The sequence below is a fragment of the Hirundo rustica genome, chromosome 12 (genome assembly GCF_015227805.2).
Source record: "Hirundo rustica isolate bHirRus1 chromosome 12, bHirRus1.pri.v3, whole genome shotgun sequence".
Classification (NCBI taxonomy): domain Eukaryota; kingdom Metazoa; phylum Chordata; class Aves; order Passeriformes; family Hirundinidae; genus Hirundo; species Hirundo rustica.
Genome location: NC_053461.1, coordinates 521,935 through 549,643, shown reverse-complemented (window position 1 = coordinate 549,643; position 27,709 = coordinate 521,935). Strand labels below are relative to the sequence as shown.

Here is a 27,709-nt window from a genome sequence, read left to right as displayed (position 1 = left end):
ACCTCACAAAGTCATCTTTCCCCAGCTCCATCCCCACAAAAAGCACGGACATCACACGTTCCAGCCTTTCACACCCTCCAGCTCCCCAGAACAGTGCCACGTGCCAGGCTCAGGTTAGGCTAACACTCCGATTTTCCACGCTGCTGGAGCTCCAGGAACGTCATCCTGACGGTCAAAGCAAGCTGCTCAGCCCGTGCCATGTTTGTCTGCAAGGAAATGGGATGTTTATGTTTATCCCAATTGACCCTGATGGATGACACTTTTGTTCCATTTAGCAGCTGCTTGGCCCATTTAATACCACAAAAGGAGATTAGGATCCAAAGCATGCACGGCTGTGTTATGAGCAACAGCCGCTTAATAGCAACAAGACTGCATAACAATTGCAAGTTCGGCTTTTAGCTATTATTATTGTCCAAGGTTAGTTTGTTTTTCATATAAATAAGTACATATCTATATATTAAATGAATAAACCTAAGGGCAAAGTGATGGATCTCCAGATAAACCCTCCAACTGTTCTGGATTTCTCAACCAAATCATTCTGGAAAATAACATCTAGGAAGAAGTGTAATATGTCCTGTGAATCCATAGGTAGAGCCAAGCTCCAGAATTCCCCCCTGGAGCCGTGCTGCAGCCGAACTGAGCACCCAGAGATCCCTCAGTCACAAACTGGCTCCCAGGAAGGCTGAGCACACGTCTCCAGAGGGAACGGCACTCTGTCCTGCCAGCCTGCCTGGGGGACATGGAGCTAGCCCATGGGATGCTGGTGAGAACAATGCCCAAGGAAGAGCAAACCCTTCTCCACCAGCAGTGACGACTCCTCTCCCTGTTGTAATTGCTGTATAGACAGCAAATAATTCCTGCCCCTGCTCACCTCCAGTGCCTGAGCCAGGTCTGCCTTGGGAAAGGGGCCTGGGCCAAGGTTCATCTCATCCAGCACAGTGAGGCTGGGTTGGAGACCTGCAGCTCGGAATTGTCTGTTTATTTATGCCCCTGCAAATCCGTTCTGTGCACGGGATTCCTGTGGCTCCCCAGGACAGGCATGTGAGAGCCTCAGGAGCCCGATGGAAACAGGACTGCAACAAGGGCAGCGAGGCGTGGTGCTTTGAGGAGCATCAGGCACGAGGGCTGAGTCACTGCGTGAGATAAACATCCCCATCTGATGTTGTTTCCTCTTCATATGCTACTGCACCCAGCAAAAACACACTGAAAACAAACAGCAGATCCTTCACTGCAGTTAATTGCTTTGCTTGGATCTATTTAATTCCTCGGTCAGTTCTAAGCACCGGACAAGCAAAGTCAAGAGTTAATATTCTCCTTGTTTTAAACAGCAAAGCTGATTTAAGAAGTGTTTGTCCAGTGCTCTCGGGCATGGAGTGGGGTTGTTGGGTGTCCTGTGCAGGGCCAGGAGCTGGACTCGATGGTCCTTGCAGGTCCCTCCCGGCCCAGGCTCTGTGATTCCGTGGTTCTTGTGTTGCTCAAATCACATCTGTGCCATTGCTCAGAAGACAGAGAATCACAACATTCTCGGTGCTTTAGGTCTCCCTCTCTGCACCCAGCTCAGATGGAAAGTCAAGGCTCTGAAGGTCACACTCCACTTTCTCTTTTGACCTTTGTGGCTGGTGCTGGGAGCTGGCCGCCCTAAGGGCCATCAGAGACTTCCTGAAGCCGTCCTGGACCAGGGTGGGTTGTTGCTGGAGCTTTAGAGAAGCATTAGAGAGAATCGTGGATTAAATGTGCAAATAGTCAGTTTAAGGTGGTTTTCAAACGTCTCCGTGATAGACAAGCTAAGATGGAAGTGTCTGGCAGGGAAAAACAGCCTCTTGGAGAAACTAAGGTGTGTGACTGGGGGAAAAGAAAGGTTCCCTTTGTCTCAAGAGCAGAAAAGTCACTAAATGTGATGAAGGTTTAATCCCTGCAGATGGTCTTTAGCCACAGCATCTTTATTCACTCCTCACCAGCATCTGTCGAAGAGTTGTCATCACGGCTGATGCCAAAAGCCAGGCAGGAGCGATTTGTGCAAAGCTGCTGGAGATAACGAGCTGGTTAATGGTGATACTCCCTGTCAGCAGGCAGCGAGCTCAGCCTGACAGCTCCCTTTCAGGCCTGGGGAGCTCTCCTCCACTGTGACAGGGCCCCACGGGTGGAATGCGGGGAACAAAAGCCCCGCACAAAGGGAGCACTTTGGGGCTGGAGCGTGTCTGGCTTCCCCGGGCTTCCAAGAGGCCACACAGTGACGGCGGATGACGAGGCTCTAATTAATATTTCATTCTCAGAGTGAGTTATCCCTCGGGGGAAGTTAAAGGTTTGCACATTTGGAGGCAGAGCACCGAGGCTGGTGATCTGGAATTAAGAAAGGATGTTGAAAGGAGCTGCTGCAGCCTTTAACCCTGGCCAGGGGACATGTAAACCACACAGCCCTGGTGCACAGTTTCAATTGTATGACTTGTTCTAGGCCCTGTTTTAAGGTCTGCTCCCATAAACTCATACGTAAGTGCTTCTAGAAAGCGTTCATCCCTTCCTCCCCTTCTGCTCTGGATTCAGGCATCTGATATTCCACACTGTGTGGAAGGTTTGTCCTCCAAACCAACCCCCTAAATATGTTTTATGGCAGCAATCAAATGGAGTGGCTGCGGGCTGGAGCTGCTGAGTTCAGCAAAGAAAGGGAAAAGAATGACCGGAGTTTCTGCTGCAGCCACACGCTCCCCACGGGCAGCAGGAGGGCAGGCTCCCAGTGAGGCGGCTTTTGAGGGACCACGAAGGAAAGGAGCTGTGCCCACTGCCCAGCCGGTGGTGAGAGATCAGTGGGAACCCTTCTGCAGTCCAGCCAGGAGAGTGAAGATGAGCCCGGGGTGCCCTGGTGACCCCAGAAGAAAGGGTTTCCCTTGGGCTGCTGAACAGAGCTCATAAATGAAGGAGCAGGGTAAACACAAGGACTTCCAAGAGGTGTCACCTAATGGACTCCTAAGTGACTGCTAATTATTTGATTGAGTGGAAGGTGGGAGGAAGACTGGTGGTCGCAGGCAGTGTGCAAACACCTGCGGAGCCCGGTGAGCCGGGGAGGTGGGCAGCCCCAGGCCGGTCCGTGCCTCGCCCCGAGGAGGACTGCACCGTGGAGATCAATGTTTAGCAAACATCCTGAGCTGGTGCGCAGGAGGATGTGGAGTTTGGACAGGAGAATGACATGAAAATGTGTTCCAAAGTGCGTCTTCCCTGCAGGCTGCGGAGAAAATCCAATTCATTACAATTATTACATTCTCAAGAGAAGAGGAGAAGCAGGCTTTCTCTTGTGATATACAGAGAAACACTTCCAAACGGTTTACACAAATGCTGTGAGTCCTGTGGGGTGGGCACTGAGATCCGGGCAGATGGAATGGAAAGAACGGCGCCTGCAGCCGGGATGGAACCGGGCCATGGCTGGAATTGCCCCAGGCCCGGGCAGAGCTGCCCAGCCACGGGGAATGATGAACGTGGGGCTGTGTGAGACTGAGGCGTGGTTGTGCCAAATGTCTGGGTTGGAGTGAATCCTGTCGGTACAAAGTGTCTTTGAAAGAGCAGGAACACGAACGCTGTGAGTAGTGGTTGATTTACCAGGAGAGCCCGCAGCCCCCCGCCCGTGAGCGCGCAGAGATCGCCTCCCTGGCCGGGCCATCCTCCGCACACCCAGCGGCGCCTTCGCCAGTTCCCAGGGAACAGCCACGGCGAGCGATGGTCCCACACCGGCACCAGGACCCTGTGCCAGCCCCGGGCTCCTGCACAGGGAGGCTGGCACAGCTGCTGTCACCCCTTGTCCCTGCACGGGAGCCCTGGGTGTGTGCCCTGGATGCCCTGGGTGCCCCGGGTGTGTGCCCTGGGTGTGTGCCCTGGATGCCCTGGGTGCCCTGGGTGTGTGCCCTGGATGCCCTGGGTGCCCTGGGTGTGTGCCTTGGGTGGGTGCTCGCTTTCACCCCTCACAGCACCTCCTCAGGATCCGGTGATCCTGAGGGTCCCTTCCAGCCCGAGATATCTGCTGTCGAGCCAGGGCTGTTCTCGTGTCCCCGGCGGCGGGCGGTGCTCGGGAGGCTCCATTCCGGCCGGTCCCATTTTCCCGGCCGCGGCTGTTTCTGAACTGTGAACTCCCCCAGCTGGCGATGGCTCGATATCGCCGCAGCCCCCGCAGCCCGGCCGCGACGTCCCTGCCAGCACGGACTGCCAGCGCTCCCCAAAGCCTGCGAGCAGGGAGAGCACCCTGGGGCTGCGCCCTGGGGCCATCCAGGGCAGCAGGAAACACAGGTGAGTCCCGTGCAGGTAACAGGTAACTGTGCAGGTAACAGGTAACTGCAGGCTGCAGGTAACTGTGAGTCCCATGCAGGTAACTAACAGGTAACTGTGCAGGTAACAGGTAACACAGGTGAGTCCCGTGCAGGTAACAGGTAACTGTGCAGGTAACAGGTAACTGCAGGCTGCAGGTAACTGTGAGTCCCATGCAGGTAACTAACAGCTAACTGTGCAGGTAACAGGTAACTGTGAGTCCCATGCAGGTAACTAACAGGTAACTGTGCAGGTAACAGGTAACACAGGTGAGTCCCGTGCAGGTAACAGGTAACTGTGCAGGCTGCAGGGGGCTCGGGCCACGCCATCACGAGGTGTCCAAGAGCAGGGAGCAGCGTGGGATGTGGGAACAGCCTTGTGTCAGCACACAGAAAAACGCAGGTTGCACGTGTCCCACAGATGGTGGGGTGCTGCAGGTTTCAGCGAGCACAAAGACTGGGAAAGGCTGGAGCACACAGTGACACCCAAGAGGGAGGAAGCAGAGGAAACAGGCACGTGTGTTTGTCCACGGGAGGTGGATGATGTGCTGGATGGCAGGGCACACCTTTGGGTGACTGTGAGGAGTCTGACTGGGACGCTCCAGACCATGCCCAGCTGGCCGGGGCTGCTCGTGGTGCTGTAGCAAGCAGAGCTGTGTAAGGGGGTAGGTGACACAGGGGGCAGCGGCAGCAGAGCCAGCCCCTGTCTGTGCCAGCTGTGGGGCCCTGCTCGCTCCTTCACCCACCCTCAGGGACCTCCGGCCGCCTCCCCACCCCTCCTTCGCCGACCCCACAAAAAGGCCAGGCCCAGGCAATCGTGTACAAAACCTGAAATAGTTTTACTTTGCTTTCTTTTTTTTTTTTTTTCTTTTTTTTCTCCTTTTTTTAAACTTTGCTCTAGGTTTACTTAAGATTTTGTGAAGTCGATACAAGAGCATTTGATATGAATCGGTAAATAAAACACTGTCATAGATAGATAGCCACGATAAACTTTGTTAGAAATGTACATGTCGCGAAAAAATAATAATACTAATAATAATCATAATCATAATAAAAAAAGCCGGCGCGGCCCTGGTGGCCCTGGTGGCGGCCCTGGTGGCCCTGGTGGCCCCGGCGGCCCTGGCACACGGCGGCAGGTGGCTCTGGCTCCCCGCAGGCGCCGCGCCCCGGTAATGTGTGTATATAAACAAAGCCCATAAGAAATGTACAAATATAAAAAGCTACAAACATTAATAAATTACATCGTCACAAAACACGGAAACACTCCACAAGGTGCTAGTAAAATAACTGTCTCCCTCCTCGTACAAGAAGTTACGCAAAGAGCTGGTACCGGCGGGCAGCGCCCGGAGAGACCCTCCCCGTATAAAAACCCGGCGGTGGTTATTCCAAAAGCTATGTACAAGCTACATTCTAGGAAAAGGGGCCGGGAGCAGCCGCGCGGGGCGGCGGCGGTGCCTGAGGGACGCGCCCGCCGCCGCCCCGCCAACGCCTCGAGTGCTGCGGTGCCCTCCCACCACGTGGCCCGGTGGCCCTGTGGCCCAGTGGCCCTGCCCGCTCCTGGTGGCTGCCCGGCTGGCCGCTGGCCGGGCGAGCAGAGGGGCTGAGCCCGGGGCTGGGGCGGAGAGCCCGACGCGCTCCTCGGTGGCCGAGATCAGTATTAACTTTTTGCGGCTAGTCGCTCTCAGCGCTCTGAGAAAGGACATCTATATTAAAAAATATTTATAGCAGGATTCTGTACAGTCCGACCGCTGAAAGTTAAAGGGATGATGGTGGTGGTGGCCCAGAACTGGGTGGCAGTGTCCCCGCGGCCACTAGAGCAGCAGCTTCCCGTTCCGGTGGATCTTCAGGATCTTGCCGAGCCGCTGCTTGGCCGTGGCCATGCCCTTCTTCGTACGCTTCCCTGGAAGGAGAGCGGGCTTGGGGTGAGGACCCACGCCCACCCCACACCACCCCACAGGCACAGACCCTCAGCTGCCCCCTGCCCCCCTGTCCCTGTGCTTCCAGGGACACATCCACACCTGCGCCAGGAGGCACAGCTCTGCCAGGCACCCTCCTGTCCCCACAGCTCTGCCGGGCACCCTCCTGTCCCTATGGCTCTGCCGGGCACCCTCCTGTCCCCATGGCTCTGCTGGGACTCTCCTGTCCCTGCAGCTCTGCCAGGAACCCTCCTGTCCCTGCAGCACCTGCCCTGCTGCCCTGCCCTCACCTGCCCTGGCTCACTGCTCATGGTCACCTGGTTGCCCACAGGGTGACAGCCAAACCCAGCCCCACCAGTGCCATCCTGCTCCTCAGGGGGAGGCTGCTCACACAGACAGACACACAGACACGCACACACGCAGACACCCCACAGCTCCAGGCTCCTGGGCACCTCTCTACCTTGGACCTGTTTCCCACCATTTCACCACAAAAGCACAGTTCCAGGCAAACACGTTCTTTCCGCTCTAGCTCTGCAGAAAGCCACAGGTACCAGCAGCCCCCACCACAGGCTGCACACATCCCGCCCTATGGCCATCCAAGCTGCCAGGGAACTCTGCTCTGCCTCTCTTCTGCTCCGCCCGAATACGTGGAATTCAGGAAACATCCGCCACATTGCCTCACTTGTCACTGGGGCCTTTCCCGGTGGGATCACACACAGTTTTCACACTACACACTGCCTGTCCCACACACCTGCCTCAGTCACGCTTCCTGAGCCGAGTTCAAGTGGAGAGCAGGAGGTCCCAGACCAGATTGGGGCAGGCTCAGCTTTCTCACGCTTTCCCTACAGCTGACAGCAAGCAACCTCTTCCTCTCTCCTGCCTTTGCCCAAGATTTGATGTTCCTCTGCTCCCTCTCTGGAGAGATCTGTCCTGCTCTACATGTCCTGGGAGGACTGTCCTCAGCTAGTCAGCACAGAGCTGCTGTCCAGCCACCACCAAGGGCACAGTGCCTGCCCCAGCCCTGGGCACAGCCTGCGTGGGCGCATCCTCCCCTGGCCAGCTCCAGGCGGTCTGGGACGTGCTCCTGAGCCGGGGCCGTGCTGCTGCCACGGCAGCCCCCACGCCCTGCACCCGGCACAGGAGCACCTCTCGCCCCCTGTGCCAGGACAGCCGAGGCCAGGGGCCCTGTCCCTGCACAGGGCGGTGAGCACACGCCTGCAGCCGTGCGTGCCCGCAGCACACGCGGGGGGAAGGCTGGGGTTGCACGGCCCTTCACCCTTCCCCACTCACTCCTGCACCACGACCCAGGCGTTTCCTGGTACCTTTGGCGGAGGCATTGTTCTGCGAGGATGACGAGGGTCTCCTCTGTGTGAGGAAGACGCCGGGTGCCATCGGCTGCGATCCCCTGTTAGGCTGGGCGACCCCAAAGGTGCTGGCCCCTGCGGTGTACTCGTGATCTGTGAGGCTGCTGGCCTGGGACTCCAGCTTCGGCTCGGGGGAGCCGCCTTCCTGAGCCGCTTTGCTTGCGTTGGGGGCTGACAGCTTCTTTTTGGTATTTTTTTTCTTCTTGCCTTTTTGTTCCTCCTTTAAAATGACAAAGATGAAGCTCAGATTAATCCCCAGAAGACCTTTATCTAGGGCAAGGGCCAGCGGCGTTGCTTAGGGTGCTGATACAAGGACAGCCCAGGAGTTGGCCACGGACAGCGCTCGGGGGCTGCTCCGACACGTCTGGCTCACAGCTGCACACACACGTTTGCCTCTCGTGCCTCTACATCCTCGCATCCTCCTGGTTCCTCCCCGCTGCGGCCAGCGTGGTCAGCACAGGCAACTCTTTCCATCTTCCACAAAAACTGGCACCTCCTATCTTCAGGGATCTTCACACCCTTGCACAACAGCACGAAGGATATTAAATCCCACCGATTCGGCCTCTGCTTCCTGCTAGGACACACACGTCATCTCCTGACCTGTAACTGCACCTGCACATGCACACGGGGATGGTAGAGGCCTGCTACTGTCCCGTGTCCCTTGTCTACTTCCAGCTCCTTCTTCTTGAAACCCTGCCACCATCCTTTAAGCTCTTCTACTCAAAAGTCCACAGCGCAGAAGCCCAAGGCCACCACAACCCGCATCTCCACCAGCTCGTTGAGGCCCCTCACCGACCTCGCTCCAGCAGACCTTGTCACCTCACCGTGTCACCTTTGTGGGGCTCCTCTGGCCCCTCCAGAGACCAGACACCAAACATCCAAACTGCCCCAGTTCCTTTCCTAAACTGACCCCCTGCTCACAGTTGACCACAGCTCTGGAAGCAAACCCCGACCCTTCCCAGCAGCCGGTCTGCACAGACAGGCAGTCGCACCAGGCAGGCTCTCAAGCACACGTCACACACTCCTTGGGGCAGCCATTCTCCCTCCCTCCTCCCTCCCTGTGCCCTTCTCTGTCCCTCGCTGCCTCGTGGCGCGGTCAGGTGCGCTGTGACCCCGCCGGGCTCGGATCCCAGTTATGTCACTGAGACCGCAGAGCCTCGTGTCGCTGGCAGGAGCGGGCACCTCGTGTCACCGTGCGGGGCTGGCACGGCACTTGGCTCTGCTGCTGGGGACAGGGCTCTCGCTGCTGGCAGCTCCCCGGGCAGCCCCTCACCTGCTGGGACAGCTTGGCGGCGGCGGCGGCCAGTCCGGTTTCGATGGAGGCGACTCTGGTGCCTTCCCGCACCGGCCGGTCCTGCCGGGGCACCGAGGGCCCGACGCGTGCTGCAAGGAGAGCAGAGCAGTGAGGGGCAGGGATGTGCCCAGCGGGCAGCAGGGCCACCCCAGGTCACGGCTCTGCCCTGCTCAGCCGGGAGAGGTGGGGACAACCTCAGCCCTTCCCTTCCCCAGGCCCCAGTGAGACCAACAGCCTCCGGGCAGAAGCTGCTGGTGGAGATGTCACACAGCTCCATGGCCGCCTGACGCCAAAGCCCCGTGGTCTGTGCCCACCTCCTGGATTGTGAGTGGCATTGCCAAAGGGACGGTGCTCACCTGCAGCCGGGGGAGGACATGCAGGGCCACAAGCTGCTGAGACCAAGCGTGGGCTGCTTGTCACACGCAGCACACACAGAGGGTGCCCTGCTCGTGGGCCACAGGGGTCAAAGGGGTCTAGGGGCCCTCTTGCCCCTGGTGAGCTCCAACAAACCCAGGGCAGAACAAACCCTCCCAGACCGTGAGCCTTGGCTGAACATGGAGGAGACTGCTCCTGCTTTCTCTCGCTGTTCCCACAGTCAACCCCTGAAATCCACGGCAGCTCAGCTGTCCAGGGATTGATTCACTCTTACACCACTGCTAAGGTGGCAACCAAATGGTCTGTCACTAAGAGTGTGAGGAGAAATAAACCAACCAAGGAATGACTTTCTCCTGCTGATTGCAGGAGGAAGGCTAAAACTGCTTGGCAGGAATCCCAGCACCTGGATCACCTCCCGCTGCCCTGGAAAGGGTTAATCCTTCACTGTGCGGTTTCCACACTCCTGGAAAAGTGGTTGGGTCTTAGAGATTTGCATGGCTTAGCCTGAGTGTGGGCAGCACAGACCGCACTGACTTACCCGTCGGACTGTAAGGGGCATCATCCGAACTTTTCCTTTTCTTTGATCGGGATTTGAACACTGGATTATCTTCATCTGATTCGAGAGAAGGGTAAACTACAGTAGGAAACAAAGGCAGGAGTTTCAGTTTAGGAAACAGCTCCACCCTGCACAGAGGCCCTTGCTCTGCCCAGGTGCAGTGACCACAGGCCATCGAGCACTTCTGCCACAGCTGTGACACTCCGGGGACTTCACTCTGCTCTCACCCACACATTCCTCTTGGCAGCTGCTGTCATTAAACTGGCCCTCTATATTCCTCTACAATCACAGAATACCCTGAGCTGCAAGGGAGCCACAAGAATCATCGAGTCCCTCTCGGCTGCCCAGTGAAGCTGTGGCTGCTCCATCTCTGCAAGTGTCCAAAGCCTGGCTGGGCAGGGCTTGGAGCCACCTGGTCTGGTGGAAAGTGTCCGTGCCCACAGCAGAGGGTGGGACTAGATGGCCCTTGAAGGTCCCTTCCAACCCAAAGCACTCTGTGATTCCATGATAATCATGGCAGAAATTATGTAACTGGTGCAAACCGGCTTTGTGCCCATTTCTGCTGCAGATGCTTGCCTTCTCTGCCCAAACTCAAAATAGCATTGGATCCCTATCCCATGTACAAATTCAACTTTTCACTCCTCTCAGCTGGAGGTTTAATTGCTACTGTGCAGACAAGGACATTTCTGTCACAAGTAGCAGTACCTGACCCACATTTCTGGGACAGGCCCCCGTTTCTGGGTTGACTGCTGCGGTTTCGGCGGCTCTCCAGGTTTCCTGAGAGTTTCTCTTTGTGCCACGCCTCGAACGCAGCCCGCCTGGATGGCAGCGTGACCCTGGGCTCTGCAGCCAGTCCGCTGTCACATCTCTGCGTCCTCTGGCGTGCGGATCCCCGATCCTGCCACGCCCGGCCGACGCCGGGGGCAGAGCAGGAGGAAGCAGCCAGGAGCAAAGGGACATCTGCCAAGCGGCACAGGTGTGTCCCTGCACGGCCAGGCACCGCCTCACCCCGCTCCCGCCACTCACCGTAATCCGAGTCCTTAAAGCAGGCATCCAAGTGGTCCTGGTCCTCGTCGTAATCCTCGATGTCGATGCTGTTCTTTGTGCTTTTCTTCAGCAGCCGCTTCCCAGCGTTTTTGCTGCCGCCGCCACCAGATTTTTTCGAGTTTTGTGTGGAGAAGGAGTTGTTCTTCGCCTGATTGGTGCCCCACGACGTCTGCAGGCAGGACTCTGAGGCCTGGAGGTTTGCCATGGAGAGCATGCCCTGGATGGCTTCCTGCGTGCTGGGGGAGGCAGGTGGCTGGCTGTGGGACACGGGGAGAGATGCTGGAGCACTCAGTGATTCCACAAACACCAACCCCTCCCCTCTGCCACGGCAGCTGTGCGAGGAGGGGGCCCTGATCCCTCTGAGCAGCTGCACCTACCACCAGGGCCAGTGGGGAATTTGATGGGACAGGAGCAGCACAGAGAGCGCCTCAGATGTGGCGGTGATGGCCCAGGAGCCACGGAGATGTGGGCAGGGCCCTGGGGCTGTCAGCGCTCGGGACAGAGCTCTGGGAATTTCCCAAAGCCCACAGCAGAATTCCTGTCAGAGCAGTGTCTCTATATCAACTATCCTCCTCCTCCTCCTCCTCCTCATCATCATCATATTTTAATAACATTATTTATAATCTCTACTACCAGCCCCTGTAAAAGGAGAGCTTATGCACCAGCACTGGTGGGGGGTGTCGTGGGGGGCTCTGCTCAAAAGTGCCTGGAAGTTTTTGGTCCCAGTTTTCACAGCAGGGGCTGTCACCACTCCAGGAGCTGCTGGAAACTGATTCTGAGATGGCCCAACACATCATCCAATATTTCCAGAAGTTGGGAGTTTGGGCAAGTCGTGAAATGCAAAAAAAACCTTGCTGTGGCAAGAATTAATATCTGTGGAACTTTTTATGCATTTGTTGTGCAATAGAAGCCACAAACATACAAGAGAATTAACAGCACCATGTCACCTTCTCCTACTTGAGCTTAATCTGGGCTCCAAATAGAGTAATGTACAAGACCATTAAGGAATTTTCTGGGCACTAATGGCATTTAGTCATAATCCTGAAAATGAGTGTTAGTTCACAACTCAACAAACAGAAGAATATAAAAAACTTATTTAGGAAAGAGCCATTTAAATCCCTCCAGTATCATGCCTTCTCCTCTGCCTTCTCCCTGGCAAAGAAGTATTTTGCATCATCTACAAGGAATTATCATATTTTCTTCCAGCCTTTTTTCCCTGAACTGTTTTTCCAAACACTGGACTCTCAAAACACTGCAAACAGACCATCAAATACTGACCACTAAATGGGTAAATCAGAGAGGAACTGCCTTAAGCAACACAGACTTCAACAAATAAATGGTGGCATATGATCAAAACCAGTGGTTCTGAGAGTCAAACACCAACCTGAAAAGGGGGAAATGTCTCAGAGCTGCACATGGGGCAGAATGTTTCTCATTAGGGCATGCGCCTGGTGTGCTTCCATCAGGAGTATTTCAGCTTTCTAAGCCAAAAAAAATTCAAGAAGACTCAGGAAGCAATTTCGAAGCTCTGGAAGAGCCATATCCCCTTTCTGTAGCTTCAGCAATGATTTTTGAAAAGCCACATTTATGAAAGTGAACTATCAGTAAGTTACAATTATGGCTTAAAAACCATTTTAAAAGTGCTCTGGAGCAGGAACAAAGCAGCCAAAGTGCTTCTAGCCCTGCTCTATCCCCACAGCCCCCTCCAAACACACAGGAGGTGGCACTGGGGCACAGCTCAGACCTGCCTGCAGCCCAGCAGCCTTGCTGTGCTGTGCTGTGCTGGGGGCTGCTGCTGTGGGTGCACAGAGAGGAGGAGGAGGACACTGACAGACACGCTGGCAGCGGTTTGTGCCCTCACCTGGCCTGTGCCAGCCCTGCGGTGGCAGCAGGACCGGGGCAGTGCTCGTCCCTGGGCCCCACCTCCAGCCCTGGGGTCAGTTTGGGGCTCCTCGCGACAAGAAGGACATTGAGGGGCTGGGGTGTGACCAGAGAAGGGTCTGGAGCTCCAGGAGAGTCGGGGGGAGCTGGGAAAGGGGCTCAGGCTGAGGAAAGGAGGCTCAGGGGGACTGTGGTGCCCAGGTCTGCCATCCTGTCCCTGGCTGTGTCCCCAGATGTGCTGGGGGCAGGGACAAGCACTGATGGGCTCAGGGTTTGCCTCCTCAGTGAGCTGGGCACAGGAATGATCCCAGCATCCTGCAGGATATTGCCTGGGGAGCTGGTGCCTTGCTCTTCACCACCAACTCTACCACTGCCATCTCCCTCCAAGGGCTCACCCTCTCTAGATCATCTCCTTCCTCCCATCAGCAGTAACTGAGTCTCATACCTGTATCCTCGTATTTAGAAACTGAATTTATAACTTTTCAGCTGAGTGCTACTGATTGACCAGTGCCTCCAGAGAAGTCACAGTTGTATAAAAATAAAGAACTCCAACAATTCCAGTACAAACCCAGTGTTTTCTTCCATTTTTGAGTCAGACCCAGACACAAGTAATTTTGCACCTTTCAAGATCAGGTGATGGCCAGCCCTCCAAACTTTTTCCCTATTCCATTTCAGTTCTTTCAGCCTGTTCCCACACTCACAGCAGCCTTTCTGCAGCAGCTCTGCCCTGCCCTCTCCCTGTCTTGCTGGCACACGTAGCTGAGCTGCAGCTCTCTAGAGCACTCTAGGTAATGCAGCAGGGTCTCTGGGGTGGCCAGCTGCTAGTGGCAGCCCACTATCTTACAGAAGAGGGTTTCCCACGATTCAGATAAGCCACTGTCACCGAAGCCCTGACCTGCTCGCTGGTGACTGGGATCTGGCACTGGTCTGACGGGGATGCAGGCACCGGCTGCTTGTGTGGGAGGAGAGCCCACAGTGACCCAGGGCCGCCCCACAGCAGCCCCAGTGTGCACACACAGCTCTCTGAACACACTCATTCCCCACCCTTCATCTGCCCTGCCAGCAGAGAAAGGTGGCAATTGTTCCTGAGAGCCAGACGTGGCCACGCTGGCCTCACGCCGTGACGCCGCGTTTGCCTATCGCCTTTCCTCCTCTTTATCCTCAAAAAGCACCTTATGGCCATTGGAAAAGCCCAGCGTAACTAGGAAATGAAACACGGTAATTACATTTACCAGGGCTTTTTCCAATCAAGATGGAGCACACACTGCCAAAAGCCAGTGTATATCCCAGGGCCAGCGCTGATCTGACACATTCCCGCTGAGACACCCCACACGGAGCAGCAACGCAGCCGAGTCTGGGATGGGACCACAGAGCCTTCAAACACCCTGGGCACAGCACCCAGCCTGAGGGGGGACAGCAAAGGCCCGAGTGAGTCCTGCTCCATCCTGGTTTAACCCCTCGCAAGGCAGAGCTTGTCAAGGACCATTTCACAGCACGCAGGGAGCTGTGTTATCCGCAGAACGGCCAGCAGCACACACAGGCCCAAGGAGGATTCCTTTAACTTCTTATAATAGCTGATCGATTTTCTTCTTTTAATACCAAACTTCCAGCATGGGAGTTTTATTAACCCAGAAACTTTATTACAGCGTCAGATACTCCTAACTACTTTTTGATGCGTCTAATCCCCTGCCAAAATGTAACCATAAAATCAACATAAATACTCATCCCATTATGGACCGTAATGCAGAATGGAAAGGGAATCCCCAGGGATGGTCAAGCAGCCAAGTGTTAATGTGATCATTTCTTTCCCCCACTCACTGCCTGGATCACTGAAGGGTTTGGTGCTGTACCAAAACATCCAGTGTCAGTTTCCACATAAGACACCACTAAGCCCAGGCAGACATTTCCATTTCAGGTGAAGAGACACCCACCAAAATGTTCACTTTTTTCCCCCAAGCCTTATTTTTTGGTGGGAAGAAGAATGATAACCAGAGGTGGGAGGGAGGGAGGGAGGGCAGACAGTTTCCTCTATCCTTCTTTCAAACACCTGGCATTTGTGGCACCTTGGACTGCCTCATGGGAGAAATGCCAGCCATTTAGATTTCTTTATTACACTCTCACAACATTAAAAACCTTAATTCCCACCCTCAAGCTGCAGCCACAGAGCTCTCTCCTTCCTTTGAATTATTCATCTGTTGCAGTATTATTGCTAAAACTGATCTTCAGCATCCACAGATGTGAAATTCTCTATTTGTTCAAATTATACCACCAAAATCTTTCCTCCCCCTCCCTCCGGATCACAGGATGAGAAGAAAGCAGTTCCCAAGCTGCAAAATTCATTCTCGTTCACACACGAGCACAAAAGAGAAATTTTGTTCACAGGTGAGAGGGAAAGGCTCCCCTGGTGCGTACCTGTTGGTGTTATACTCTAAACCCCCAACTTCCTTGCTTGCCTGCAAAAGATCAAGAATTCCTGCTGAACTTCCACTCTCTTTCTTTACTTTGGAATTGCGTCCCGGCTTTGCCTCTGTGTCAATGTGAAGCAAATCTTCATCTGATGAGTCCTCGCTCTGCAAGAACAAGGAAAGGGCTAAAAAAGGTGGAAACTCACTGAGCTGGTCCCCAAGACCAGCACAGTGACTTCTGCAGCCTGCTGCTCCTCAGAAACATAGGCCTAGGCTTTGGAATTTGCTTCGTTTACACAAAAAAAGAGAACAAAACCAAGCACACTGTAAAAATCCATTTCCTTGTGGCCTGTAGGCACGGTAGGCTTTCCTTTCCCCTCCCAAAGCTTTGATCCTGAATGGGATCCATTCCCTTCACCAGTGGTGTTTCCATCCCCACGGCAGAAGGCTGGGAGGATCAGGCAGAGGAATGGGATATGGAGGAACAGTGTCCTGTGAGGCTCTGGAGGGGGCTGCCTGCCTCTGACCCTCTCTCTGGGGCTGGGATTTCTAGGCACTGTGGTCTGGTGCCCCAGAAAACAAGCCTTTCCCTGTTGCTGCCCTGCTTTCAGGCTGCTACAGCACCAGCCCTCATTGCTTGGGGTGCCAGGCTGCTGTCTCCAGACTCCCTCCTTAGGCTCCTGCCCAGGGAGACAGCTCTACCCCAGAGCCCGGGTACTGACCCAGAGGCCTGCACCTCCTCCTGCGTGTCCCAGACACAAACCAAGGTGAAAAGAACTCCTCACTACTGAGGGCCAAACACTTTGGTCCTGTCTTAACAGACTATTTGCTTTTTCTGACTTATTCCAGTATTATAAAGCGAGTTTGCATTAACCAGAGTCGGGCAGAGCGTTTCATTTTAATCCCATTTGGTGTCCAGCACTGAGTTTCAGGCACAGGGCAGACTCACACCTGGGCTGTGCCGTGCTGCAGGTGAGCTCCACGCAGGCTCAGTGGCACTGAGCCCAGCAGCGCTCCACAGCCCAGCCCACCATGGACAGAGAGGCTCTGCCAAACGGCACAAAGCAAACACTTGAGTTGCTCCCTCACAGAAGAGAGTCACAGGATGGTTTGGGCTGGGCAGGACCCTACAGAGCCTCCTGGTGAGGGCACAATAACCCCGTACCTTGTACGGCACCGACTCCACCTTCGGCTTCTTAACAGGGGTGTGCTGCAGGGCTTCCTTCTTATCTGACAAAACTGAATGAAGAAAAAGAAACAAAAAATCAGGGTTTTTTCCCTTCAAAAACCAGCCCTCCTGTTCCACTCACACTTGACTGACAGGTAAGACGTGGCTCTCTTTGTTATAAATCACACGGAGTTTAAAGATTCTATCGACTGTTTCGGACAATCACCGCCTAAGACTTTGTCGAGCAGATAAAGACAAACCAGGAAATATCCTTACAGGGCAGTTCTCTTTTTGCAGTGTTTTTCTTTCTTCTGATTGGAAACTCATCAATTTTCAGTTCACCATCATCTGACACATATTCATATTCATCCCGTACAGGTTTGGCTTTGTCCTCTTTAAAATTCTGCAGTGACCCAAACACGCTGGTATTCAGATGAGTTTTGACTCCCTTTGAACTGAAAAAAAAAAAAATATTTACAGATCAGTAACAACACTCTGAGTGGAAAACAGCTTGTGACTTGACAGACAGTGAGTATCTCTACGCAGAAATCTCAGTCAAACTGAATTCTTTCAGGGGTGCCAAAGCCATTAGAATAATTTTACAAACACATTTCTGAACCTACGATTTTTATCCCAAAATAGTACTCTGACTAGAGCACTAGAAGAAGTTTTAATGATAGAGTATTTTCTGCATTGCCCAGAAAGGCAGATTTTCATCATCTTGGATAAAAAAAAATAAATAATTATCTTTCAATTTCATTTTTTAGTTGATGTGTGTTGTCATCTTTTCACTTACCCAAGCAACTTTTTATTAGAGAAAGAGAACATGAATTTGTTGTCCTTATTTCCTGATAAAGGCGTCTTTTCCGATTTGTGTTCCTCTTCCATTTTTAGAAGCGAATCAGGTTTACTGTTCTGAAAGGCAAAAGACCAAAACAAAATAAATAAATCAGTCAAATGAGTCATTTATGTTTCAGCTTCCCAGGTACCCTCCAAATCTAAGCCTGTTAAATCTTCCCATATTAAAAACCCTATCAAATTTTCCCTGCAGACAAAATGTTCTGTTCTGTTCTATGAGTGAATTGCACTCACCCTGCATTAGCCCTCAAGAAAGGCAAGCTTTTAATCCATAGGGCATAATTCAGGTTTCATTAACTCTAATTTGATGCCATTCAAATTAGTTATTGATTATTAGCTATTAGTTAGTTTTTGATTTCTCATTACTTATTGATTTCAGACAAACTAGTAGGACCGTGTCAGAGCAAGGATCACAAAAGGGATCAGCACTGAACCATCTCACTGCTACAGTCTGCTGTCACCATGGACAAATGGACAACTCAGCACATGCTTGTGGAGAATCCATCCAGCCCCTCTTCCTTCATCAGGGATTAATTGATTATTTCCTGCTTAATTTTCCTTTCTTTGGGAACTGAAGGTTGGTGCCTGGTTCTCTCCATTTAGGCAGAACCACAACCAAGCCCTACCCTTGGCTCATCATCACGTGGCAGAATTTAACAGGAGACATTACCTTGTATTTCCATTTGGCTTCTGTTTTGCTTTTATTTTGCTCTCGAACTTCAAATTTCTCCACCTCATTCTGCTTGCTTGCAGATTCCTTATTGGGAGCACTTAAAACATTCTTTGCAGCCTGGGAAAAAAGTCAGGAAAAAGTCCCCTGAATGAGGATGGAGTGTTGGCATATCAGAAACACAGGCCTTATCTGGGAAATAACATGATATATTTTTGAAAACTCCCATTTATTCTTTTTGAGCCCCACAATGAAGTTCAATCAAATGTTGCTCCTTCAGAGTGTGCAGAACAGCAGCTGCACTTCTCCACATTGGTGGTGATACACCAATACTCCCCTCTCCCTGTCTGTCACCCCCTGACAGCTTTCACAGACTGCACACAAACTGCCAGAACTTCAGGAACATTTTAGGAAGATTTATGGATATTTCTGCACAAACAGCATACAGCCATTCCTCTGTCAGAGCCTTGACGGATCCTGGCCCCTAACAAAATCCATAGCAAAATTCATGTTGAATTAAAGGGCACCAGAATCACAGGACATCAAAAAGAAACTTGTCCTACGTGTGCAAAAGTGAAAGAAAACAATTGTTCTGTTTTCAGTCACTCATTCTAGAGTAACATCTCAAGCAAATGAGACACTTTAGAAGAGAGTTCTGTCGTCACTGGCACCGTTTGGGTGTCTGGGAGGCTCCACATCAGTGGATAACCAACGAGGAGTCAAACCAAGCCCAGCAGCTGGGCAGGAGAAGGGCAATGAGCCCGCAGTTACAAACCTTTCCTTTGCCTCTGCAGAGCCAGGCTTCCCCAGTGTGCTGCTCGTATCACCTTCTGCATGACACCTAGGGAGTGATTTTATCTCTCTGAGGGTGGGAGAAGAGGGAGAGGTTCAAACAGGACCCACCTTCCCCTTCTTTGGCGTCTCGATCTTGGTCAGAGCCTCCTTCGTGTGTGCCTCCAGCAGGTCGAGGTTGGGGATGGCTGGTGGTGGGCTCTCCTTCGCCTTCTTTCCTTTCTTTTTGCCTTCTCCCTTCACTTTTGGGGCTTTGGGAGGTTTGGGGGGCTTGGGAGGCTTCGGGGGTTTGGATGGCTTGAGTTGTTTGGGGGTTTTCACAGTTTTGGGAGTCTTTTTTTTCGGGAGCTTTTCTGCGGGAGGGGGTGGAGGGGTGACTTGGACGGGCGACGGGGCCTCCTCCTTGTCCACAGGACAGATCTCCTCGGCAGGGGGGTTGGCACTCGTGTCTGCTTTGCTGGCTTTTGAGGCGTTCTGCGGTGTGGCACAAAGCACAGGGGGTTCAGACACGCCCGCACCCTCGGTAGATGGGGAAACAAACCCCAGAATGCCCAAGGACGTGATGGAGGGGGATCTGCAGCACAGGGCAGCGTGACCGAGGAATGAAGGTCCCCCCAAGGCCACAGCAACGCTCTGCTCACCAATCCCCACCCCCAGCTCCCTCAAGCCTGCAGGAACTCCAGAGGCTTTAGGGAACGTAACCCTCACGGGGCTGTACCATCCTGTGGGACTGTTACACGGCCTGTCCACACTGGACGGATAAAATGAACGGCCTTCTGCTTAAAATGCTGATCAGCTCCACCAAAACCCCCTTCCATTTAATTCTGAGGAGATAAATACAGCAGAATCACATTTCGTGCCCTCGGGAAAAATTAGCAGTAAAATAGCTGCCCAATTAAAATTAACACTGCCTAATTAAAAAGAAATTATTTTCTGCTTAACTTGCCGTTCTGACAATCAGAAAACTTAAATACTACATCAAAGAGGATCAAAGGAGAAGATAGGTTTCAGTTTTGAGTCTCTGGATGTGGTTAGAGCAGGGGGAATGCAGCACAACGTCTTCCTGAAGGAGCTGAGCCAGCTGTGGTCACCTTTTGGTGTCACAATCTCCCTCCACCCAGCAGGATGTGGAACCACACTCAATGGGTGATACCTCCCTGCACTTTACAGCCGGGGCCCTCAGTACAGTAAATAGCATAAAAACAGCACAAACCTCACTTAATCTTATTTCTTTGGCAAGGTCCTTGATAAGTTGTGCTGGTTTGAAGTTTTCTGGTAGTTCATCTTCATGCTCTGCTAAAGCCTAAAACACAACAAAGCCAAATTGCTGTTTCTGTGCATGTTTTCTTCAAAAATAATAATTAAAAAAAACCTCTTTAAGCGACTTGTCTATATTTTTTCCTACTTATTTAAATCAATGTTGACTGCATTAGACATTCAAATAAAAAAAAAAAAAAAAATTTCCCTGTTCTGGATATTATTGTAACAAGTTGTCCTGAGAGAACAACAAAGTCAAACATCTTTTTTCAGACATTATTTCATTTTTACAACTGCAGCATCACTTCGCTCACCCCCAGTTCTCCCAATTCCTTCTCTGAGGCACCTTAGAACTGGAGGTTTTTGCAATGGAGTTGTTATTTGTTCCTGAATTTCCTCTCTGCTCCAGCGACTGACAAACGCAAAAGATTAATCCAGGCTGCTTCTCCTACCTGTTTTTTAGTCCACGACCTGAAAGCACCATTGAGAATCTTTGCTCCTTGAAGGAGATGAGCAGGAGGTTGCTGTCCAGCTTTATGCAAACCTAAGCAGAGAAAAATCCCAGTGTCATTCAACCCCTGACAGCTACAGTTGTTCACAGGAAGCATTTAGGTTGAAAATTGTGACTGGGAAAGCTGAAGTTAACTCTTTGAGAGCTGGTCCCCACAAATGAATCCCTGCTACAGCCTGATGGCAATAAGCAGGTGTGTCCCAAACCCAGCTGAGCCCTCCCAGCCCGCGCTCCTGCCAGCCATGGCTACTGAAATTCGGGGTCCCTGTCCTCGGAGCCCCCGGCTGAGCCATCAGGGCGGGCAGGGAAATGCAGCTTTACCTTTGAATTTCTCCAGTAGATGCTTCCCCATGTACCAACACGCCGTTTCAAAGTTGGGAAACTGGGTCAGGCTGACGATCTTCAGTCGCCTTTCCACTTCGTATGCCCTGCAGGACAAAGCCACGGGAACCTGAGCATGGCACAGCTCGAGTGAGCCACACGAGAGTGTCACACGGGTGTGTCACACGAGCATATCACACGAGTGTGTCACGCAAGAATGTCACACGAGTGTGTCACGCAAGAATGTCACACGAGCGTGTCACACGAGCATGTCACACGGGCACGTCACATGGGTGCCAGGGTCCCTCTGCAGTGGGGTCCCTCTCTGTCCTGCTGCCACATAGGCTGGCCTCAGGCCCAAAGCAGAACACGACAGCACTGGTAAAACACTGAGATACAGATGTATGGTGGGTTTGGGGCATTATTTGCCCAGAATCAGCAAAGAACCGCTTGCATTGTCTCACTCTGGGCACAGAGCCCAGCTGAGCAGGTGGGCACAGATCCAGCGGCGAGCGGCAGGTACCAGGGTAAAACTCCAGGCAGTGTGAAACAGTTCTGCCTTCAGGATGCGGCCACATCAATCCAGGCACTCAGGCAGCCTCCCCTGCACTGCCAGCAGGGGTAAGAACAGCTCAGGGAAACTCAGCCTGAGGGAACACGGTCAGAGGGGTAAAGGTGGGTGCACCAGCCAAAACTGCCCAAGGGCAACGCCAGCATTACTGTCAGTGACCCATTACTACTGATTCATTAAAAAATGAGCCTCTACATAACTTTAGAATTCAAAGACAGATCACCTCATCTGCATTTCCACGCTTAGACTGTGCAGAAAATGTCCTGCAAAGGCCAGGCAGTCTACTGGCGTTAGAGTTGCATAAATCCAACCTAAAAGAGAGAGAAGAGTCCTCAAGCCAAGAACTCGAAGGCCATCAGCACAGACTTCAATCCCAAAGGACATCTACACTTCACTGAGACCTCACTCCACAGCCACCCACAGAGCCCAGCCCCAGAACCACACACACTTTGGACAGAGCTGCCTCTGGCCCCTTCTTTGTTTTGCTGTGTAATGGCAGCTGCTTTCCTGCCTCCACAAAGACCTGAAACAGCCCCTGACATGTGCTTTATCACAGTGCCAGAATCAGGTGTTTTCCAAACGTGTATTTTCATACAAAAATCAACTCAATTTAGCGAATCTCTATAAATTGCTCTGTGTTTGTTCCACCATCTGCTCCACAGATGGTCATAAGGGAAACACCTACTTTCCACTTCTTGCACCCAAGGTAAAACTCAAGTGTGTAAAGATTCGGTGCAAGAATCTCCTCACACACAGTGACCTGTAGTTCCTGAGTGTCACGGGGGATTATTGTCGGTGACAAGGATTTGGGGGTGTCATGGTCAGAATGCAAATTCATCCAATGTAAATTGTCTGTTAGATGTCAACAAGCACCAATGACAAGGTGGACACAGAAAGAGAACTCATGAGTTACTACAACCCAGCTAGTGGTGAGTGGAACACTCTCCCTGCTAGTTCAACATTTAAAAGGCTGTTAAAATATTAATACCCAGCAGCAAAAATTCTGATTTGTTTTGTTTGTAAGCACATCAAATAAAACCTCTGCTGAGAATTAGACTCCATATTTTGTCAGAGGAAGTTGTCAGATCCCACCCCGCTGGATTTTGCTGCTCTGGAGGATGAGGAAAGCCCTCCTGTCCCAGCTGCTCACCTGAGGGGATGAAGAGGGTCTGGCCTTGTTTAACCGTGCATTTGTAGCATTTATCTACTTGGTCTGCAAAAAACATCTCGCTGTGATTTGCTGCTGACTGCCAGCGTTCATACAGAGAAATATTTGCAGAGGCTGGTTTGATGAGATAAAAGATCTTTTCTCCCTGAATTAGAAATACAAAATTAACAAAATGAGCAGCCAAATCAAACAACGCTGCGCTGACATGCACACACACACAGACACACAAATATTTATCTAAATTCACATGTAACATTGTGTATATTGGTAGTATTTAACTAAAATTAATTACTCAGCTTTGTACAGAAGGGCTGAAATAATTAAATCACAGCTGACCACATCTGCTGAGACTTGTGGGAGTGATGGTACAAAAGGTTTACAGCGCCAGGTTCCGTCACACTGCAAAAACAGGACGAGCTATCTTTAAGGCCTAGGGTGATGTGTGTGCAGAAGGAGCTAAACAAATTTTTACATCCTAATAGAGAGGAAATACACAGAGGACTTCCATGCTCCAAGTGCTTCCTCACTCAGGAGACGCTGGCACCTCTGGGAGTGCACTCACTTAGAGCAGTTAAAGCTCAGATACAGCAGGAGGACAAAACCTGAGAGCTGAGTTTTGGAGCGAATTCTACGATGGCCTTTGTGTATAAAATCGAGTTTGTTGCTAGCTACACCCGAAATCCAGCCCCCCTCACCTTCAGCACGTGGTACCAGGCAGAAGCCCCCCCAGAGTCTATGTGGAAGTCAGTGTAGCTGTCCTTCACGCAGATCAGGCAGTACTTGGTCACTTTGGGTTTAGCCAGCAGAGCATCGTCAGGCCAATAATTTTCCACCCAGGACAGCTTCTTAACGATATCAGGAGGCTCTACAAAGCTGGACATCCTTACAGAGAGAGTGCAGAACAGACAGGCAGCTTTTAAAACACAGCACCAGCACCCTGCTACAGCAAGAAACCACTGTGACAAATACTTGCATGGCAAACTGGAGCAGCTCCTCTTGTGGCAGTGGAACTGCTCTTCATTCAGAAAATTAGGGAAAACCGTTTACAGACAGAGATTTAAGGATTTTTAAGTGTGATGACTTAAGAACAACCCTTTGTCTTCTTTCAGCAGTATCATCTATGGGCAAATATGCGCTGGCTGCAGTTTTCCAGCCCCTGCTCCGCAGGCTCAGGCACCAAGAGCGCTGTGACCACAGCCACGTTCCCAGCCCCTCCAGAACAGAAAGTGAGATGTGTGCACTTGGACAGAAACCCCTGGCAAACCCTGAAAATCGGACACTCAGGCTTAAGATTAATAATCCAGATCACAATAACATTAATGCTTACGGACAAATAACTCTTGATCTGATGCTGAAAATCAGCAATCTTATTTAGATTGACTAAATTATATTAAAAGCTCAGGAGAAGGAAAAAGTCTCTTTTGGGTTGATAATGTGAATATATTTAAAATATAAGGTGTATAATATATATTTCTATAATTTATATGAATGAATCTATTTATGTACATTAAGAACATACTCTTACTGGATATATACCTAAATTTATACAAATTATCTTCATTCACATTGAACGTATGCTCCTATTTATTTATTTATATAATTCATATACTATGTTTTTGTCAAATACAGAACATATACTATCGTCACAGCTAAGGCAATGCAGAGGCATGACAACCAGATATTGAGTGTTTCATCCTAGAACGTGCTAAATTTTAGATTTAAATAGTCCAAAATTTGCAGGAGGTGAAGCTTCACTGCTAGACACTCTACCACATCAGCAAGAGTATCTGCACTTCAAACCAATACTGAATTCTCCCACGTGTCATTTGTGCTCAGTGTCAAGCCCTGATGACAATAACTCCATTTCCATGGCAGGGGAGATGGAGCTGTGCATTCAATTAAACTGTCACTGTCTATGCTAAGAAATAAAATATTTGCTATTAATGTCTCGATTAGCAGAGTATGAACGACAGCTCCAGCAGTCCTCCAGGAAAAAAGACATCCCATTATTTGGGGATAATGGCAGAAAGCTGAAAAAATCTCTGCTGAGGATCCCGGTGGTCTCAACCCTGCGGTGAGCAGAGCTGCTCTGTGCAGCGATGGGGGTGAGCCACAAATCCCAGCTACAGGGATCAGGGGAATGCCTGGGAAAATCGAGCTTCTCATTGGCCACAGCCCTCTTTATTCAGCTTTGTGCTGAAGCAGAATGCTCCCCAAAACAACCATCCTTTGGTTTCCTGCTGACACTCCTCATCGTCTGTGCAGTGTGTTTGTGTGTAAAAGGATCTTTTCCTTTTCCTGGTGCTTCCCTGTTGGAAGCAGCAGCTACCCCAAAGGATTCAGGGCCTGTGAAAATAACCTGCACAGCTTTTGGTGCTCAGCATCTCAGCGATGCCCCTGCCCACTGCAGGAAGGAAAGCAGTGCTCAGCTATGGAGCACAGCCCCAGAGACAATAACTCCAGGCAGTGTCTCAGCATCAGCTAATCATGGAACCACTGGGTGGTTTGGGCTGGAGGGGACCTTAGAGATCATCTCATTCCTATCTCCTCCTGGCCAGGGACACCTTCCCCTGTCCTAGGCTGCTCCAAGCCCCAGTGTCCAGCCTGGGCTGGGGCACTGCCAGGGATCCAGGGGCAGCCACAGCTGCTCTGGGCACCCTGTGCCAGGGCCTCACACCCTCCCAGGGAGGAATTCCTTCCCAACCCCTGATCCCTCTGCCCTGCACCACCACGCCTAGCCTGCCCCTGGGAAGTCAACATCACCCTGAGCCTGAGCTGCTGTCAGACAGATCCCAGGTTACCTGGCAAAAGCACTGAAACCACAACTAGAACACTCACTGTAGGGTTACAGGATGGTAAAAACTCCAAAGTTATTCTCTTCAAAGGACACCCAGAGATATTTACCCTACATCTAAAGTCGAGCAACCAGAAGTTGCTGATCAACTTTCCGTAAGGAGGAAAAACACTGGGGAAGGCAGAGGCTGAACCCAGCCACGTATCCCAGACACAATGTGGGATTCGGTAATTTAAAATTATAATTTATATATAATTTGATGTAAGCAACATTAATATAAATCAAAAATAAACACACAGGGTACTGTAGTATGGTACACAGCTATGTTATTGTATAGAAAGATGTTATGTACAAAATAATAAATTAAATAAAAAGCATAAATCAAAATAAATCTCTAGCAATTACTGTGCAGCAGGCTGGACCCTTACCTGGTGTCAGAGAACTCCAGGTTTGTGACATTTAAGACCCTTTTCCTGTTTGTGCTGTAGTAGTAATCCACAAATTCCTTGAGCTTCATCTTGCAGTCTTTCTGTTTGGTGACATCAGTGACATCCACACTCCGCTCCGGCCCTGCACATGAATCCAGGGGAGAGGAGAGCTTGATGGACAGCCTGCCTTGCCCCTTTGCTGTGCTTGGGGGTGAGTTAACCTGCCCAGAAACATCTCAATCTCCTGATTTTCTGACCCTCTCAGCCCTTGGATCCTCCCTGCTGCTTCTGTCTGTACCCTCAGACACACACATGCATGAAGGACCTGCACACCCATAAACACCCATCAAATGGTGCTTTTGTAGCCATGTCCCCGGGAAAACCATTCCCTGACACTGCTTTGGCTGTTACTGCTTGTGCAGGGCCGTGGAGAGCAGTGCAGCCTGGCTCAGCCTCACTGCCGAGCTGCCACACAGAACGAGAGTGACTTCATTGCTAGCTACAACCTCCCACGGCACAACAAACGCTGCCCCAGCGCAGCTCACGGCACAGGCAATACCTCACCACACATTTTACAGTTCTCCGTACAGCCAGTTCTTCTGTGAGTCAGGGCCAAGCCCTGGTGACAGTAACTCCATCCCCAAGCAGTGCAATGCCAGCACTCACCGACGTAGTTCTCCACGTCGCTGACGTAGAAGGTGGGGGCAGGCACAGCCAGGCCCAGCCCGTCCTTCTTGGGCACCAGGATGGGCTCTGCAAAGCCCTTCTCCTCCAAATACTCCGCTGTCAGCTGGCTGCCTGGCACTTTCACCACTATGTCCTCAGCACTGCAAAAGCAAGCAGAGGGTCGGGGGTGAGGGGCTCCGTGCTGCGTTTGGGATGTTCTGCGTTCCACTGCTGAAAGGAAAACACTGGGAAAAAGGAATTACAGGCAGATTGGGTCCACGAGCCAAACCCCATTTATCGCAAAGCACGAGGGGCACAATAAAATCACGCAACACCAATGCTCGAGCCTCATGCTCCAGCTGCTGGGAAGTCCTAAAGTAACAGCTGATAGCAAAAGACCATTCTCCTCAGCTGTGGGATCAGCCGAGCTACCAGCGATCGATGTTAAAGGAATTGGTGTCAAAAGTTTCACTCTGAAGTAGGTGAGATTAAAAACATTACCCAATCTCAAACAAATGGCCCTAGAAATGCTTTGCAAATCATTGTAAAGCAGTCAAATAATGCGCTCAGGAAACGTTCTGCAGATCATTTTAAAGTGGCAGGGACACCTCCCACTGTCCCAGGCTGCTCCCAGCCCTGTCCAGCCTGGCCTTGGGCACTGCCAGGGATCCAGGGACAGCCACAGCTGCTCTGGGCACCCTGTGCCAGGGCCTCCCACCCTCGGGGGAATAATCAATTTAATTGTTATTGCTACTCTTGCTACTCCAGTGCTATTTCGGTATTAAACATTCTAGAACAGAATGACACGAATTACATTTTTGTCTTTTTTGCTCTCTTCAGGGTTTTGTTTTTGACCTGAGGCCCTTCCAAGCCCTCACTGGGTTTGTCATTCCCTGCCAGCGCTGCTCCTGGCCGGAGCCCGCTGTCCCCTCGGGAGCTGGCGCCTGCTCTGTCACATCTGCACATCCCATTCTTCTGCTTTGGAGGAGAAAACTCCTCCACAAGGCTTCGTGTCCGAGCCCCGGATCTTGCAGGCATTTCTTTGTGCTACAGACCCCCCTGTCTCAGGAGATTTCATCTGGCAGCAGGATTTTCTTATGCACACGTTAATGAGTAACAAAGAGCAAAACTGGGGGGCTGTATTATTTATAACAGAGTTGGAGTGACTCAGAGATACTGTGTGTGTGACTGCAGTCTCAGAGGCCACCCGAGGTTACTGAAATCAGTCTGCCTGGGCCATAAATCTTTTTTAAAATGAGCTGTGCAACCTGTCAAATTACAAATTACAAAAAAAGAAAAAAAGATAAACAGCAAAGATAAAAAACCTTGCAGGTCCCAATGGAAATAGCCAGGCAAGTAAAAATGCTGGATCCTGAGCTCA

General features: G+C 51.5%; 1 protein-coding gene across 2 annotated transcripts in view; it reads right to left on the bottom strand.

Moving 5' to 3' along the window:
- Nucleotides 1–5,104: 5,104 nt before the first annotated feature.
- PHF2 (PHD finger protein 2) overlaps nucleotides 5,105–27,709 on the bottom strand; it is a 53,164-nt gene continuing 30,559 nt past the window's right edge. Inside the window, exons 4-22 of one of the 2 annotated variants that reach the window (XM_040076041.2) lie at nucleotides 26,329–26,489; nucleotides 25,663–25,804; nucleotides 23,136–23,322; nucleotides 22,423–22,585; nucleotides 21,496–21,583; nucleotides 20,702–20,808; nucleotides 20,322–20,413; nucleotides 19,826–19,915; nucleotides 18,724–19,086; nucleotides 17,821–17,940; nucleotides 17,089–17,207; nucleotides 16,569–16,747; nucleotides 16,290–16,363; nucleotides 15,132–15,289; nucleotides 10,818–11,095; nucleotides 9,774–9,869; nucleotides 8,840–8,949; nucleotides 7,525–7,786; nucleotides 5,105–6,186 (exon numbers count right to left, since the gene is read on the bottom strand). In XM_040076041.2, coding sequence (XP_039931975.1) covers nucleotides 6,098–6,186; nucleotides 7,525–7,786; nucleotides 8,840–8,949; nucleotides 9,774–9,869; nucleotides 10,818–11,095; nucleotides 15,132–15,289; nucleotides 16,290–16,363; nucleotides 16,569–16,747; nucleotides 17,089–17,207; nucleotides 17,821–17,940; nucleotides 18,724–19,086; nucleotides 19,826–19,915; nucleotides 20,322–20,413; nucleotides 20,702–20,808; nucleotides 21,496–21,583; nucleotides 22,423–22,585; nucleotides 23,136–23,322; nucleotides 25,663–25,804; nucleotides 26,329–26,489 — 2,878 coding nt within the window. In that variant the 3' untranslated portion in view covers nucleotides 5,105–6,097. The remainder of the gene's footprint in view (nucleotides 6,187–7,524; nucleotides 7,787–8,839; nucleotides 8,950–9,773; nucleotides 9,870–10,817; nucleotides 11,096–15,131; nucleotides 15,290–16,289; nucleotides 16,364–16,568; nucleotides 16,748–17,088; nucleotides 17,208–17,820; nucleotides 17,941–18,723; nucleotides 19,087–19,825; nucleotides 19,916–20,321; nucleotides 20,414–20,701; nucleotides 20,809–21,495; nucleotides 21,584–22,422; nucleotides 22,586–23,135; nucleotides 23,323–25,662; nucleotides 25,805–26,328; nucleotides 26,490–27,709) is intronic. The other variant, XM_040076042.2, reaches the window with a different exon arrangement.